The sequence below is a fragment of the Culex quinquefasciatus genome, chromosome 3 (assembly GCF_015732765.1).
Source record: "Culex quinquefasciatus strain JHB chromosome 3, VPISU_Cqui_1.0_pri_paternal, whole genome shotgun sequence".
Lineage (NCBI taxonomy): Eukaryota > Metazoa > Arthropoda > Insecta > Diptera > Culicidae > Culex > Culex quinquefasciatus.
Genome location: NC_051863.1, coordinates 7,397,217 through 7,412,019, shown reverse-complemented (window position 1 = coordinate 7,412,019; position 14,803 = coordinate 7,397,217). Strand labels below are relative to the sequence as shown.

General features: G+C 40.4%; 2 protein-coding genes and 2 long non-coding RNA genes across 6 annotated transcripts; 2 read left to right on the top strand and 2 right to left on the bottom strand.

The window, feature by feature from the left end:
• The first annotated feature begins 919 nt into the window (after nt 1–919).
• Nucleotides 920–1,558, top strand: LOC6032249 (40S ribosomal protein S23). The gene has a single exon (XM_001842835.2). It carries the CDS (start codon nt 973–975, stop codon nt 1,402–1,404), a length of 432 nt encoding a protein of 143 aa, XP_001842887.1. The 5' UTR covers nt 920–972; the 3' UTR covers nt 1,405–1,558.
• A 3,415-nt stretch (nt 1,559–4,973) lies between these two features.
• LOC6032247 (stress-associated endoplasmic reticulum protein 2) lies at nt 4,974–14,720 on the top strand. 2 transcript variants are annotated; one of them, XM_001842833.2, is made up of 3 exons: nt 4,976–5,225; nt 5,372–5,470; nt 13,690–14,720. In XM_001842833.2, exon 3 carries the CDS (start codon nt 13,722–13,724, stop codon nt 13,914–13,916), a length of 195 nt encoding a protein of 64 aa, XP_001842885.1. In that variant the 5' UTR covers nt 4,976–5,225; nt 5,372–5,470; nt 13,690–13,721; the 3' UTR covers nt 13,917–14,720. The 2 variants fall into 2 exon arrangements, with proteins under 2 accessions (XP_038118907.1, XP_001842885.1); XM_038262979.1 differs by lacking the exon at nt 5,372–5,470 and having other exon boundaries at nt 4,974–5,225.
• Nucleotides 9,556–10,764, bottom strand: LOC119769671. The gene is made up of 3 exons (XR_005278479.1): nt 10,600–10,764; nt 10,104–10,542; nt 9,556–10,047 (listed from the first exon to the last, which is right to left on the bottom strand). It is a non-coding gene; the product is annotated as an uncharacterized LOC119769671 (long non-coding RNA).
• LOC119769669 lies at nt 10,842–12,845 on the bottom strand. Of its 2 annotated transcripts, none has more exons than XR_005278478.1 (3): nt 12,652–12,845; nt 12,200–12,577; nt 10,842–11,379 (listed from the first exon to the last, which is right to left on the bottom strand). It is a non-coding gene; the product is annotated as an uncharacterized LOC119769669 (long non-coding RNA). The 2 variants fall into 2 exon arrangements; XR_005278477.1 differs by having other exon boundaries at nt 12,200–12,574.
• Nucleotides 14,721–14,803: the final 83 nt, after the last annotated feature.

Genomic DNA, 14,803 nt, shown 5'->3' with positions numbered 1-14,803 from the left:
AAGTTTTTTTTTATTTATTGAACAGGCTTTTGGCATCGAATAACCCCTCGGTCATTTCGGTTTGTTTTGGTTTTTTAGCGTTTGTCTGCTTTTTAACTGGGCTTCAGCCCAGTTAAAAAGCAGCCCAGTTAAACAACGCCCAGTTACCGAACAACTACTGTATTTTGACCCTATCGAGAAATTAAAAGTGAGAGTGTGTGCGTGCAACATGGAGTTAAACTTTTCGAAATGCAATGGTAAACTTCATAGCAACTTCACAGAAAGTTTAACTTCATGTTGCAGATTTGACAGCTCGATTTGAGTGAGCATACACTCAAACCCCGATGGTTTGACACCAACTGTTGTCAAACGAACGGGGTCACGTTTTAGTTTGACACTCCTTTTACATGGAGTTCACACACACTACCAAACGTTTGTTTTGATAGTGTGCGTGAGCGCCGTGTAAATAGTGACAGTTCGTCACTTTTTTAGTTTGACTTTGACCAACCAACGGGGTACAAACTAAAAAAGTGTCAAACGAAAAAGTGACCAACCACCGGGGGTCGAGTGTATTTATCTAGGCATGAGCATTGAACGCACTTCTCGTACACACATAATTCTGCACAAAACGGCAGCGAATACTTTTCTGCAACAAAAGTTACTTTTCTGCAACAAAAGTTACTTTTCATCAAACAGAAGTATGTAGAAGTTGTATTTTTCTTCTGATTGACTTTTTTTTGTTTCTTCCGCTATAGCTATATTTGGCTGCTTGGCAAAATATTTCTTTCTTTTTTATGCTCTCTTGCAGAACTTCTGGCAAAGAGTTGCAGTGATTTTTGCTTTCTGCAGAACTTTACAGACGCTGACTGCACTGAATCGACGAACAAGAAAAAATCGATCGAAAACTTTTTCACTCGCGGATGTCAGCGCCTGTCAAAGAAGGAAGAGCTCTTTTCTACTCAAGTGTTCGTTCGGTTCAGACGCCATTACAGAATGGGCAAACCACGTGGAATCCGTACCGCTCGGAAGCACATCCGTCACCGCCGGGACCAGCGCTGGGCCGACAAGGATTACAAGAAGGCCCATCTGGGAACCCGCTGGAAGTCGAATCCATTCGCCGGAGCATCCCACGCCAAGGGCATCGTGCTGGAGAAGGTCGGCGTCGAAGCCAAGCAGCCGAACTCCGCCATTCGCAAGTGTGTCCGTGTGCAGCTCATCAAGAACGGCAAGAAGATCACCGCGTTCGTGCCCCGGGATGGTTGCCTCAACTACATCGAAGAAAACGACGAGGTCCTGGTTGCCGGTTTCGGTCGCAAGGGTCACGCCGTCGGTGATATTCCCGGAGTCCGCTTCAAGGTGGTGAAGGTGGCCAACGTTTCCCTGCTGGCCCTGTACAAGGAAAAGAAGGAACGGCCACGATCGTAAGCTGTGGTTTTTTTAGTCTGGCCGGGACCAGGAAGTCTTGCTGGAGGATGATTACAAACAACAACTTATGTTAATTGAAAATACCCTGTAAAACATAACAAGAGTGGAGGAAAATCTGAATACAAGCTTCTGTGACAGTTCTTGTACAACGGAAGTTGCACCGAGTGTTTTTATTTTGGTTCCAGATACGGATTGAGAAATGCCTGTGATTCTGGTCTGGTCTGCTGGAGGAGATTCCACTGCTTGAAGCTGTTATAATGATGGGAGTTGGTGTGATGTTGTTTACTGTAAACAATCGCCTCTTTTGTTGCTAGAATGATTAGATCAGACAATAGTTTTGTTAAATAATAATTAGTGAACAATGCATTGAAATAATTTCAATTGCTGATTCTATTTATAATACTTCAATTTACAGTAAGGTCAAGAAAATGATATGCAGAGAATTGTTCAGTCGATAGTGATTTGTTTTCATTCCAAAAGTCGGATAATTTTGAAAAAAATGATTGCAGTCTAATTTCAATGTTCCATTTGGAGTTGGGGGTTTTCTCCTACAAGAATTAATTTAAACATGTGATGTGTCCGAGAAACAATTCGTATGCATGTTAAAATTTTTTTTTGCTTAAACAAATATATTGCTTATCCATTCAGATTCAGTATGTCTTGGTCCAAATAATCAAACCATGTTCAGTTTTATTTTGGCTTTAAACATTTCGCTTGAGTTTTCTACTACAAATCATATTTAGCTCATTTTTTTTTTCGTTTTGTTCCCTTTGCTTTAATTTGGCTCGTATGGATTTTTCTTTTTTTAGTTTGTTGATAAAATGGATACAGCTGTTTGATGACTATCAAGTAAAAATTTACAAAAAGTGTTATATATTTTTAAAACAAATAAAGACTGCGAATAATCTAATTTGTTATGATTTGATAAACCAAAACAGGTCAACTCTTGTTCGGCGAATAATGGTTCTTTACATGTTTTATGTTTTTATTTTTATCCTTTGTATTTTATTTGCTAAGTTTTTTTTAATTGGTATTTTAACCTTTTCTTTCTTGGCTTGCTATTAGTAATTTTATTCAGTTAATTTCAAGACTCGATTTAAGTAGCCTTGATTATCCAAAGTTCTTTAAAAAATCTCTTTGTTTTAATTACATTTTTACATTACATTAGATTTGTAACTCGTCTTTTGTGTACTTGAAGATGGACATTTAGCAAGTTTGATATTTGGCACAATTAAATCAAGTAAAACGGTGTAAATGGGCCGATGCGGGTTTGTAAACAAGCAGTCTGTATATAGTAATAGTAATTTTATTTGGCAACGATATCCTGTTAGTTAGACTTTTTATCAGGGCAGCTACATGTATCCAGCTTATGTTAAATGTAAACATTTACTGACGTGAAGAGGATAGACCCCCCCCCCCCCCCCAGAAGTGTCCACGTAGTTTATGGATGGTCTTTTATGTTACCATATAGGCACTTTGACGTTTAAGCTCGTAAAAATCGTTTTCAACTGAAATCGAGCAATTAGCTTAAGAAGTGAGCAAGCAAGCTTCTATAAACTGTTTTACAAAATAAGTTGTTTAAATAGTGAAAATTAGCAGGTTGCCGATCCCTAAGTTGCTGTAGTGCGCGGGTTCGATATACGAGAATTTCCCCTACTAGTCGTTTTTTTATTTGTTTTACAGGATACTTATTCGGAAAAGTGACTGAAAATTTGAAGAAACATGTGCAATTTTCTTATTAATATGCCTTTAATAATCCTAAATAACATATTCCTGAGTTTTTTTTTTATAAAAGGCCTTATAAATAGGACCTATTCATAAAAAAAAGAAACTATAGATATTTCGACGCCAACATTTCAAAAAGCATCATGTACAAACCATGCGTTTTGAGAAAAACGCATTTGAATGTTGAGCATCCATTTTCAATTACCATTTTAATATAAAAGCAAAATAAGATGTTCTAATGATAACAAACGATGAAAAACGTTGCTTTTATTGATACTTGATCATCCATATTCAATAAAACATTATTTCCGTAATTTTATTTGAGAAAAACAAACATAACTTCTTTTGAAATCACCAACGTTTATATCACCCTAGGGAGCGGCCGTGGCTGACTGGTTACGGTGTTTGCTTTGAAAGCGAATGGTCCTGGGTTCGATTCCCATCTGCTCCCAACGAGAAAGTATAGGAAATATAAATCTTGAAACTCTGAACATGAACGAAAAATCAAAGTTGCTCGAGTCGGGGTTCGATCCCCCGTCCTTTGGATTGGTAAGCAAAAATGCTAACCACTAGGCCATCGCGATTTGGTGAGCTACGATTGGAATTAGGAATACTGTTACTATCAACTATATACGCGCTGGGTCCTTGTCCATTTGACAAGGGTTCGGAAGTTCTAAATAACGTTTGAATCCGATTGGTGCAAACGTTCTTCAGGGCGGGGCTTGTCGATAAAGCTGAAGTACCTCGCGCTCGGCTAGCCAGCGTAGAAATGGGTCACCGAAGCTCGGCAGAGCTAACACCTTCCAAATGCCTATGCGAGTTATTTGCATGTATAGCATGTAGATCTAAAAATACATGGAAACAACTCAATTTGTAAGAAGCGGCCGCGTGGTCCCGTTTGGTTGGTTGCACACACACACACACACACACCAACGTTTATATCACCCTGCTGGCGTTGAGGGGGACGCTTTGTTATGATTCGGTTTTCTCCGCCGAATGTACAGCTTATTAGGAGTACTTTCAGAATATGCAATAACCCAGAAAGTGTCAAAATGTACATGACGTCTTTTGAAATGTTGGCGTCGATTTCATCAATATTTGACCTCTAGAAAAAGTGTCCATTATTATTCCAAATTCCTATGTCACAGTTTTCTGTTAAGCCTTAAACAATGCTTAGCTTAGCGTATTAAACATACAAATTTTCAATCAAAAACTACTAGTTCAATCGAGAGTTCAATGTTTTAATCTCGGTTTTTATTCATCTTGCTCGTTTACACCAGGGCATTTTAAAACATTATCGATGCAATCAGGTTGAAGAAAACAGTTTGCAGCACTCGTTCTCCAATTATGAAATTCATTTGAGTTCATTATTAACAGTGATATTTGTAAAATAAAAAGTGCTAAAAATTCAGTTTTACAGTTAAAAGTTAATCAAAACGGTAAACTTTTCCCTGCGTGCAAAACAAATTTGAAAATCTTCCCGAGACACCCATCCGCGATAGCTTGAAAATTGTTTGCTTTGCTAAAAAATCTTGCAAGTGCACTTTGACAGCAGCGATGCCGAATGCGGCGAAAGTATTTTTCATGCAGATTTTTCAACATTGGAAATTAGTATTTGAACAAGTCGTCGTTGAAAACAATTTTCTTTTTAAAATTAACAATTAGAAGTAAGAAATTGAATGTGTACATAGTGCTTCGATGATCACTACTTGAAACTTCTTTCGATGCATTTATAGGATTATAATAAAACACAGAAATACAAATTACAGACAATTTCCCACGCGAGATACAGATTTCCCCCGCAAACAACCCGCGCAACACTGTGTTCTCGACAGTTCCAAACCGCGGCGACGTGTCAAATTGCATCGCCCAACGAGCAGCCAGACCAGCAGCCACGAAGCATCTTCTCTTTTTCGTACGCGATCCGCCAGCCGCAGCACACATCACCACCAGGAACTTCTTCTCCGCCGCGGAAACCCGTGACGACGACGCGTAATTGTTGTCCCGCCCCGTAACCAGACCAGTTTTTCTAACCACAAGCAGCCTTCGGAAGGGTTTTCCGTCAACGCAAAGTCCACAAAACCAGAGAAAATAAGGTAGGACCGTCGTACGTACGTAGTAGGCCAGGGAAATGGTTGGGGATCCATGGAATTGGGTTCCATGGAAGAGAGAAGGGGGAGGAGAGCTTGTTCCCATTTTTTTTCATACTGACAAGCTTTATTTTCGCTTCTATTTCCGACAGACTTGAACTATTTCATCGGGACAGGAGTGCACAAAACAGTAGTTTCCTTTTCCGACCTAGCACCGATTGCCATTTTTTCGTCTTGTTCGAGCAATTTTGGTGAGTGAAAAGTTGCTGTTTTTCCTTTCTTTTTTTTTCTCCCTTTGCGTCTTATCTTCTTGAACGTGGAAAGGCAAGTTGTTTGCTCTGACGGGCCAGCCAGCGGGTGGAGGAGGTGGAAGAGAAGGCAAAATTATGATGTGGGAACACGTTCAATTTTACTGTCAGTCAAAAGATTGCGAGCATAACTTGTTTTGCGCATTGTAATTTGTTATTTTGGAGTATTTACTTTTTCAAAACAACCTAGGGGAAATTCTCGTATGTTTGGCAGGTTAAGGACTCGCTCCTAACTCCATCCAATTTGCTGATATCTGGAGTTTTTTTTTTTTTGAAAAGGTCCAATAAACCAAATTTTCAGTTTTTGCTTTTTGGGTGTTTTTTAATACCCCTGACTCAAGGCGGTTTCAAAAACACCCAAAAAGCAAAAACTGGTTTATGGGACCTTTAAAAAAAAAAAAAAAAACTACAGATATTCACTATTTAAACTACTAATTTTTCAAAACTTATGATAGAAACTTGCTTGCTCACTTCCTATTAAGCTATTTCAGGGTTGTTACGGGAGAGTCGAAAAAAAATCCGCGCCGACATAAAATCCAAAACCGCGCGAAATCCACGCCATATAAAAAAATATCGCCACCAACATTTGAGAAATTTTATTTTTTAATGAAGAAAAACTAATTCAGAAAGTATTTGATTTAAAAAACTCGTTTTATGTTTAAAGGCTCGATAAGAATGAAAGCAATAAATCCATTTAAAAAAAATCCTCAAGAGACGGTCAAGGCAAGGGTCATTTTTTTTTTTTTTTTTTTGGGAGGGTGATCCAGCCGCACATCGTTGATGTCGAAACCTCTAAACTGGGCCCTCGTCCTGTCACGTCCGTCAGTAGTCTTGTCGTACATTACAACTAGAATCAGATCTGCCAATGAATTAGTACACTTCGACCAAATAAACACTGACGCTGTATGGATCTGACTCTAGAATAAATGCACAGTTGTGTGTTATTCATAAGTCCAAAATGTTCAATTATTCATATAAGTCCAAATATTCATTTGCGGATAACTACCTAACTTGAATTGAATACAAGATTTAAAGCAACCTATCCGAAAGCTACTCTTATCTCAAATCCCCGACATTTTAATTATTAACCAAAAAAAACGTTTCTTTTAAAACCTGTCTGGCTTCTTTTAAAAAACAAAAAAATAACAGTTGATATTTTACAAGTCGTGAATTGAAAAAGAGACGACCATTTGTTCGTCAGAATTCCAGTAGACCCTCGATTCGCAACAATGGTCGATACAATCATAATCCGACAACCGTTAGTTCAACAGATCAACGAATTTAGTCCGATATCATTTCACTATTGATTGATCGAGACTCTATGAAAATTTTGACAAATTAGAATGGTTTTTATGCTACTTGAATGAAAATCACCGATTCTGATAGAATTACTAAATTCACTGTTACTAATTTTGTCCCTAAATAACTAAAGGCAAAGTATAAAAAGTTGATATTTATAGTTAAAATCCTAAATTCTACAATCACTATTTTTTAAACCCGCATCCTAACCTGACACCCACATTAAGATAGGGAAAAATCACATATGTAGCGGTTCATTGTACAAATGTGATATTTCCACTATCAGAGAACCTCCTTGTCTCGATGACAGCTTATCGGCCATCGATTAAGCCCTGAGACTACGCCAAAGTGGGTTCTCGCAGCATGAAGTGGTGTCCATGTGTAAAAATGGAAGCTTCAGCAATATACTGAACACTTCGATTTTAATTCCACATCGAATCAAATCATACTCTTTGCCAAACAAGCATCAAACCTATGACACTCATTATGACAAAGCCCAGGGAGACGGTCAAGGCAAGGGTCATGAAGAAAAAACTTCAAAATAGAAATACAATATTTAAAAACCTAAAAATTTAACTTCAAAAATATAACTTAAAAATAAAATCAAAATCTAAAATTATAATATGACAAAATTTTAAATTTCGAAAGTCTAAATATTCAAAATCTAAGAATTTTTATACAGTTTGTAATCCAAAATCCTCGCTAAAATTTCACTCTGAAAGAAATTTAATTACCGATATTTAAAATAATGTCTTCTCACAATTTCAAAAATCTCTTACATAAAATAGGACTTTAAAAATTGTGGAATTCAAGAATTTAAGAACTAAGAATTTAAAAATAAAAACATTTAAGAATTTGAGAATTAAAGAATTTCAGAATTTAAGGATTCTAGAATTTTAGAATTTGGATTTTTAGAATTTAAGATTTTAAGATTTTAAGAATTTAGGATTTTGGATTAGAATTTTAGAATTTATAAACCTAAAAATACTAAAATTATCTTAGATTTGAGATTTTTTTTCTATATTTTGAATTTGATATTTTTTAATGTTAAATTTTGACTTTTTAATTTTGATTTTTTTAAATCTTAAAATTTTCGATTACTTAAATTTTTGGTATTTTGAAAGTCAGAATGTTAAATTTTGAATTTCGAAATTACGATTTTAGAAATTTTGAAAAATAATAAATATGTATTTTGATTTTTTTTCGAATTTTTCAATTTCTGATGCTTTGAATTTGGAATGTTTTGATCTTTTTATTTTCGCCGAGAATGGTTTAATTTAGAAAAAAAATTTCTACCGATTAAATTCCATTCCAAAATTCGAAAGTGCAGGCCAGCTTCTGTTACGTCCAATCAAGCTCATATTTGGCGCCCACCAGAACAAGCCCCAATAATAGTTTTTGTTACACATTCTAATGTCTATATCTTCGGGAAATGTTTGTAATATTTGATTTACAAAATTGAAAATTGAATAAATCCAGTATAAAATTAAAAATTAAAATGGTTAAAAATCATTACTCAAAACTCAAAAGAAATTAAATATTCAGAGCCGGAGATGTTAAGAAATGACAAGAAACATATAAAAAATAATTTCTACATAATCTTCATCTTCATTTTCCGACGTTTCGTACTAAGAAAATACAAACAAACATTTTCAGAAGAAAATTCAATTAATAAAAATTATGAAATTCTTGCACTCAAAGGAAAAAACAAATTATCGTAATTCCTGATAATATTTTTCCTAATAACTCTCAATTAATTTATTTATCAAAATTGCCATCCGCGCGAAATCCGCGCCTGATCAAAATTAGCCAGCAAATCCGCGCCAGATCCGCGCGATCCGCGCTGTCCGTAACAACCCTGTATTTATCATTCGATTCCAGTTGAAAACGCTTTTAATGAGCTGTACAGGTTAGACTCGATTACCCGAAGTTGCGATTATCCATAGGTTTGTATGGGACTTCGGATAATCGAATCACGAACATTTTTTTTTTTGTTTTTTTTCCTTTTTTGTTTTAAACATCAAATTTCAGTTCTACGACCCAATTTTAGTCCACTTTAGCATAGTTAAGAAGTTATGCTTAAGCTCGACAATCAAAAATCAGACAACGAAGAAAAAAGTTTTTTCCTGACTCGATTATCCAAAGTGAAATTTCTCCAAGGCCTCCGGATACTCGAGTCTGGACTGTAATTGAATGGCAAAGTGAGGACTTCCTGCGGGATGTCAACGAATCCGCTTATCGAAGCACTCCTCCGCCAACAACTGTGATATTAGTCTTAAGCCAAACATAAATCTAGGGTTTTTTTTTCTCAAAAATATTTTCCCTAAAAGAGCACGCAGCTAGCAAAATTTAAACTTAGTAACATGTTCCCAGATGGGCAAAATTATGTCGAAATTTATTTTATACAAGTGCGTCAAAACGTTAAGCCTCAAAATGAAGTTGCTTTTACTACACGGAGGATAGGCATTACACGAAATCGAGTTCGATTACACGAAATTCAGTTCAGGTACGATTACATACTTTCGTGTAAGAGGGGTCGAACTGGATTTCGTGTAAAATCGAAATTGAAATGTTTCACCGGGTGAAAATTGCATATTGCCTAGATTTGGGCGTTTTAGGATTTTCTTTGGAATACTTTGGAGAAATTAAATTTCAATTTAAATAGATTGAACAAGGTATTTATTTATTTAAAATTCTATGAATACAATAAATTAATGAAAAACGACTGATTTCACAATACTGTAATAGTCTTTTCTCGTTGTACACGCCCTTCAGCAGCGGACTGCTTTATGGTCAATTTGTCATTGTAGATACCAACGGTGGAACCAACCATCTCCGGAACGTCGTGAACGTCGGTCTTCACTTCATGTCCAGCAGCTCGTCCAGGTTTCCGCCGCGGTGTGTGAAACTTGTGGAACGCGCGATTTTTCTTCAGTCCGTCGGCATCGGCAGAATAGTCAAGGTTGTACATTTCTGTGCTTTTGGTCACGGACCGCCGGCGGATTTCGTGCAAGGACCTTGTTTTCTTTCGGCGCTTGGGATAGCTATGCTATGAGGCTACGCACCCGACTGCCCTTTAACTTCAAATCGCTCAGTCGGACATTTTTCCCGGTTCGGGGCCTGCGGATTGTCCGAGTAGATCGGGGTTGGGGGGCACTCGACCCGGAATGCTAGCGTGAACTGGAGCATGACAGAAAACGTCTTACGGAGTGGCTGCTGCGCTGTGAATAAAATAAAGTTAAAGATTGATTTCTAAATTTGCTTTATGGGAACATACCTAGCAGGCACGACTAACGGCCTGCAGGACAACTTCCGGTTTGGTTCTGTCACGCTCTTCACGTAATGGTTGCGAATGGTCTCACTGCCACTGTCGATCTCCACAGTGCGAGTGCGGACTATTTCTTGGCTTCGTTCCATTGTGGTTAGGTGTCCTTTAACTGCCGGGGACGTTCAATCCGGGTCGCGTTTGGAAGCATCATTCTCCGGAACTGGAGTTGAGCAGACCGTCCAGGAGTCGACCAGGGGAAGGAGGGGAATGTGAGGGTTGTGGGTGCGCAAGAGATTGCGACAGCACTTCAGCACCATTCATGAAGAGGAGAGACGCTACTGGTCGATATTGGTTGAGCGCGCTCTCCAGACTCAAGGCCACCTCTTGTGCCAGGGCCTCCATCTATGCAGGATTTGGGCCTTCCGTACACGGTTCCGGGAAAGTTGCGCTATGAATAAAATGAAGATGAGAGGTTGATGGCTGAAAATGTTTGATGGAAACTAACCAAGCTCCACGACTTCCGGATCATCTGCGGCTTTCGGAGCCAAGTCTGAAGCGCGAACGGGACGAGCATCTTCCGGAATGGTTCTTCGTCGTATTCGTCGCATTCGCGTTTGTTTCCTCTCTCCATAATTTTAGGTTTTTGGTAGCTGCTCTTGCTGCAGCGGGTGCAACCTGGAAAGCGGGAAACATACATTTTATCAGTTAAATTAAATAATTACTAGTGAGAACGACATACTTACCGTCACTGTTCGTCTCGTGAGTCCTCGCCGGTTTGGATTGTACACTGTTGGTTCTGGTCAACTCCTTCTAAAGCATCTGAGACCGCCGCAGCCAGCGTGAGGACGCCACCTCACCGCGTACTTGCTGCGGCTGACCGGTGAGAGGGACGATCGCGTTTGGAATCAAGAAACGCTGCTGACGGGAGATGGTGACGGGTGGACTTGTTGCTGGTTCACACCGGTGAAAGAGACGCTTCGTGCTTGTTCCGGCTTCTGCTGGAGTAGAGGGGGGACGGGACCAGCGGGACGACTTGCTTGTGATTTCGCGGATGTACTCCGACGACGAGGATCGGCGAGACTTTTTGTGCTTGCGGGTGGGGACATCCGGTGAGACGGAGCACTTATAGTTACTGTAGTTGTAGCTGCTACTGCTGATGATGTTTTTTCCGCTTTCTTGAGCAGCTTCGCTGGAATTGAGCGATTTCTTCCCCGAGGGTCCAGCCGACGCGCACCTGATTCGTGCCGGACTCAAATCGGCCGGGACTCAAACTGAACCGGGTTGTCTGGTGAAAAAAATAATGGATTGTGTTAGTTGTATGTCTTCTTGCCTTTTCCGATCTTGGCCGACTTCGAAAAATCATTGCCGGTAGATACAATTCCGCTTCCCCCAGACCGGGGAACCAAAAATTTAACCGGAATTGATTACAAAAGTGTTCACCAGCCCGCAGTTCTTCGTTTCCGGCTTGGGGGAATCGAAATCTTTAATTTCCAGCTCTTGGCAGACAGATTTCAAAAAATCATTGCCGGAAGGTACAATTCCGCCTCCCTCAGACCGGAGAATCAACCATTTAATCGAGACTGGCCATAAAAGTGTTAACCAGCCCAGAATTCTCTATGATCCGGTTGGGGGATGCGGAATCATGCATTTCCCGATTTTGGCCGACAGATTCTCAAAAACATTCCGGAAGAACGAATTCTACGGTTCACACGGAAACCGGTCACAAATGGTCCACCGTTTCGGAATTCTTCGTTGTCTGGTTTTAGGGAAGCGGACGGAATCATGCAATTCCGGATTTTAGCCGACACATTGCCAGGAATTGTGCCGGAAGGTTCAAATCTGGTTCCCCCAGACCGGGGAACCAAGAATCTCACAAAAAAATCGGCCGCAAAAGGGGCACCGATACAGAATTCTACGTTCTGCGGTTTGGAGGAAGCGAAATCTTGCGTTCCCCGATTTTGGCCGGCAGATTGCCAAGAATTATTCCGGAAGATACAATTCCGCTTCCCCCAGACCGGGGAACCAAGAATCTAACCGAAACCGGTCACTTAAGTGTTAGGGAAAGTGGAATCTTGCCTTTTTCGGCAACTCGAAGCTAAACTTACCTAAGCACTTTCTTTTGCCACCAGCTCCAAATTTGCACTATAGTTGGTGCACCGCCGCTACAACCTGCTGCTGCTGTTGCTGCTGAGGGGGCATTTGCATTTGCGAAGCGGCACAGGCCGTAATCGATGCCATCAAGTCGGTAAACGAACTTGGGCTGATGGGACCGCCGCCGCCCATGACCGGGCGAATGTGGTTCTGGTGCAGCTGATGGCGTGGATGTTGGGGCTGGTGGTGGGGTGGGAATGAGCCGTAGTTTGGAAGGGCTGGCTGGCTGGGTTGTTACTATTGCTGCTGCTGCTGGACCGGACTCCTCATCGGCGGTGGAATCAACGGTCGGCCCTGGCCCTCAGGTGCTGTGCCATCTGGGGACGAATCTGCTGACGAGTTTTGGAAGAGGCAAGATTGAGTTTAGAAAAAAAAATCCTTACGAAAATAATCATTTCAAACCAACCTTTTGTGACTCGGCTGCTTGCCGGACGTGATCAGCTTCTGCTCGTAGAACAGCTCCTACGTAAACTTGATGATCGCTTCGTGCGCTCGGTACTTTTCGCACAGCAAGATCTTGCACGAGAAATCGTACGGGTAGTGATCGTACAGGTGCTCCAGCAGCGAAATGTCCAACTTGCGCTCCTTGGCATGGAGTGTAACACCTAATAATAAAAAAAGAGATAATTTAAGGTTAGTTTTAAGTTTGAAAATCCCGCCGGAAGATAGATTTGCACTTCTTCCAGAACAGCATTCAACAATTCCTGGAAATTCGTTTTGAGGGCGTGTCCCAAATGTTTTTGTGGCTGGATTCGGTTGATTTCTTGGTTCATCGGTCTGGGGGGAGCGAAATTCTATCTTCCGGCTGGAACATAAACAAATCTGTCGGTTGCGGCTGGAAAGTAGAAGATTTCGGTTCCCCCAGATCGGAAAACCAAGAATTACAGGTCAGTGAATGTTTTTGTGGCCGGATTCGTTTGAATTCTTGGTTATCCGGTCTAGGGGAACCGAAATCTTGCACTTTCTTGCCGCAACCGACAGATTTGTTTAAGTTCCTGCCGGAAGATAGAATTTCGCTTCCCCCAGACCGAAGAACCAAGAATTCAACCGAATCTGGCCACAAAAACATTCACTGGCCCGTAATTCTTGGTTTTCCGGTCGGGGTGAACCGGAATGGTGCCTTTTCCGGCAACTGTTCCCAAATTGGTGCAAAACTTACCATTTCAACTCCTCTGACCACCAGAATTCAAATTGCACTAAGTCCCGATTTGACAGCGAGCGAAACGATTCCGCAGAATCTTCAAAAATTTTCTAAGTCCAAAAGTTACACCTTTTTCAGTTCAGACCCCTGAACTGGTAAAGGTGTAACTTTTACACTTTTTGCAGTTCGCATTTTACACCTTTTTCAGTTCGAGGGTTGAAACTAGTCGGTGGTGTAAAATCGAACTGCAAAAAGTGTAATGCTGATTCTCCGTGTAACTGGCATTTGTTTTCTCAATTCCAGCACGTACCCCATCCAACCCAAAACAAAGCACAATGGCCCCCCAGCAGAGAATCCGCATGGCCAACGAGAAGGCTAGCCGCAACATCACCCAGCGCGGAAACGTCCCCAAGTCGACGAAGAACGCCGAGGAGAAGTACCCGGTCGGTCCGTGGCTGCTGGCGCTGTTCATCTTCGTGGTGTGTGGGTCCGCAATCTTCCAGATCATTCAGTCGATCCGGATTGCGTAATGTGTTGCGCCCAACGCGAGGGGGACCCACTGGTTTGGATCCCTCCCCGGACGACAACCCCCTTCTTCACATTCACAACAAGAACCAGCAACAAGCAACACTCACACTCAAACACACAATTCGTCAACGTTCTTTCCTTACTGGGCCGTTCCCTCGCTCTTCCGGTGCATCTGTTTTCACTTCCCGGAAGCCGCGACGAGACGCAATGTCACCCGTGTTGAACGCACTACAAAATTTACAACACCTCCTCCTCCTCCTCTCTACAAGATTGGCAGCATTTAGACACGAACCGAGAGACGAACCTACAAATTTTGATCCTAGGTTCACCACTGTTCTTTATTCGTCACACCCCTGTGAGCGTCTCTGTGTTCTTTCCTTGCAATAATTAAACAAACGGACGGTGCGCGCACCATTCCAAACTGCGTGTGTTGACTCTTTAAGGGTGGGTGCGCCGAATTGACAACTTTGTATCGCTTATCTTTTTTTGATATTTTTTTATATTTCTAAAATGTAGCTGAAAGTGATTGATTTTCTTTTCCAAAAATTGCATGCATACATTAAAAAAAGAAAATGAAAATGACGATTTAAAATACGAATAAAGAAAGAAAAAAGTAAAACAGTAAAGACAAAATCCTCAAATCTCACAATACGACACTAGTTTGGCGCAAAAAGGACGAAAGATGCGTGGCAGATTGCAATAAAGGGACGACAAAATAAAACAAACAAACACACACACATACACAAATCGGAAAAGAAAATTATAGTAAAGTAATATATTTAAATGTGCAAATCTTTGAAACAAAACAAAGCTTTTCTCTTTTATTTCAAAACAATCCGAAAACAAGCTGTTTCTCATTCCAGAACGCAATAAGAGGCCCAAAGCGGCT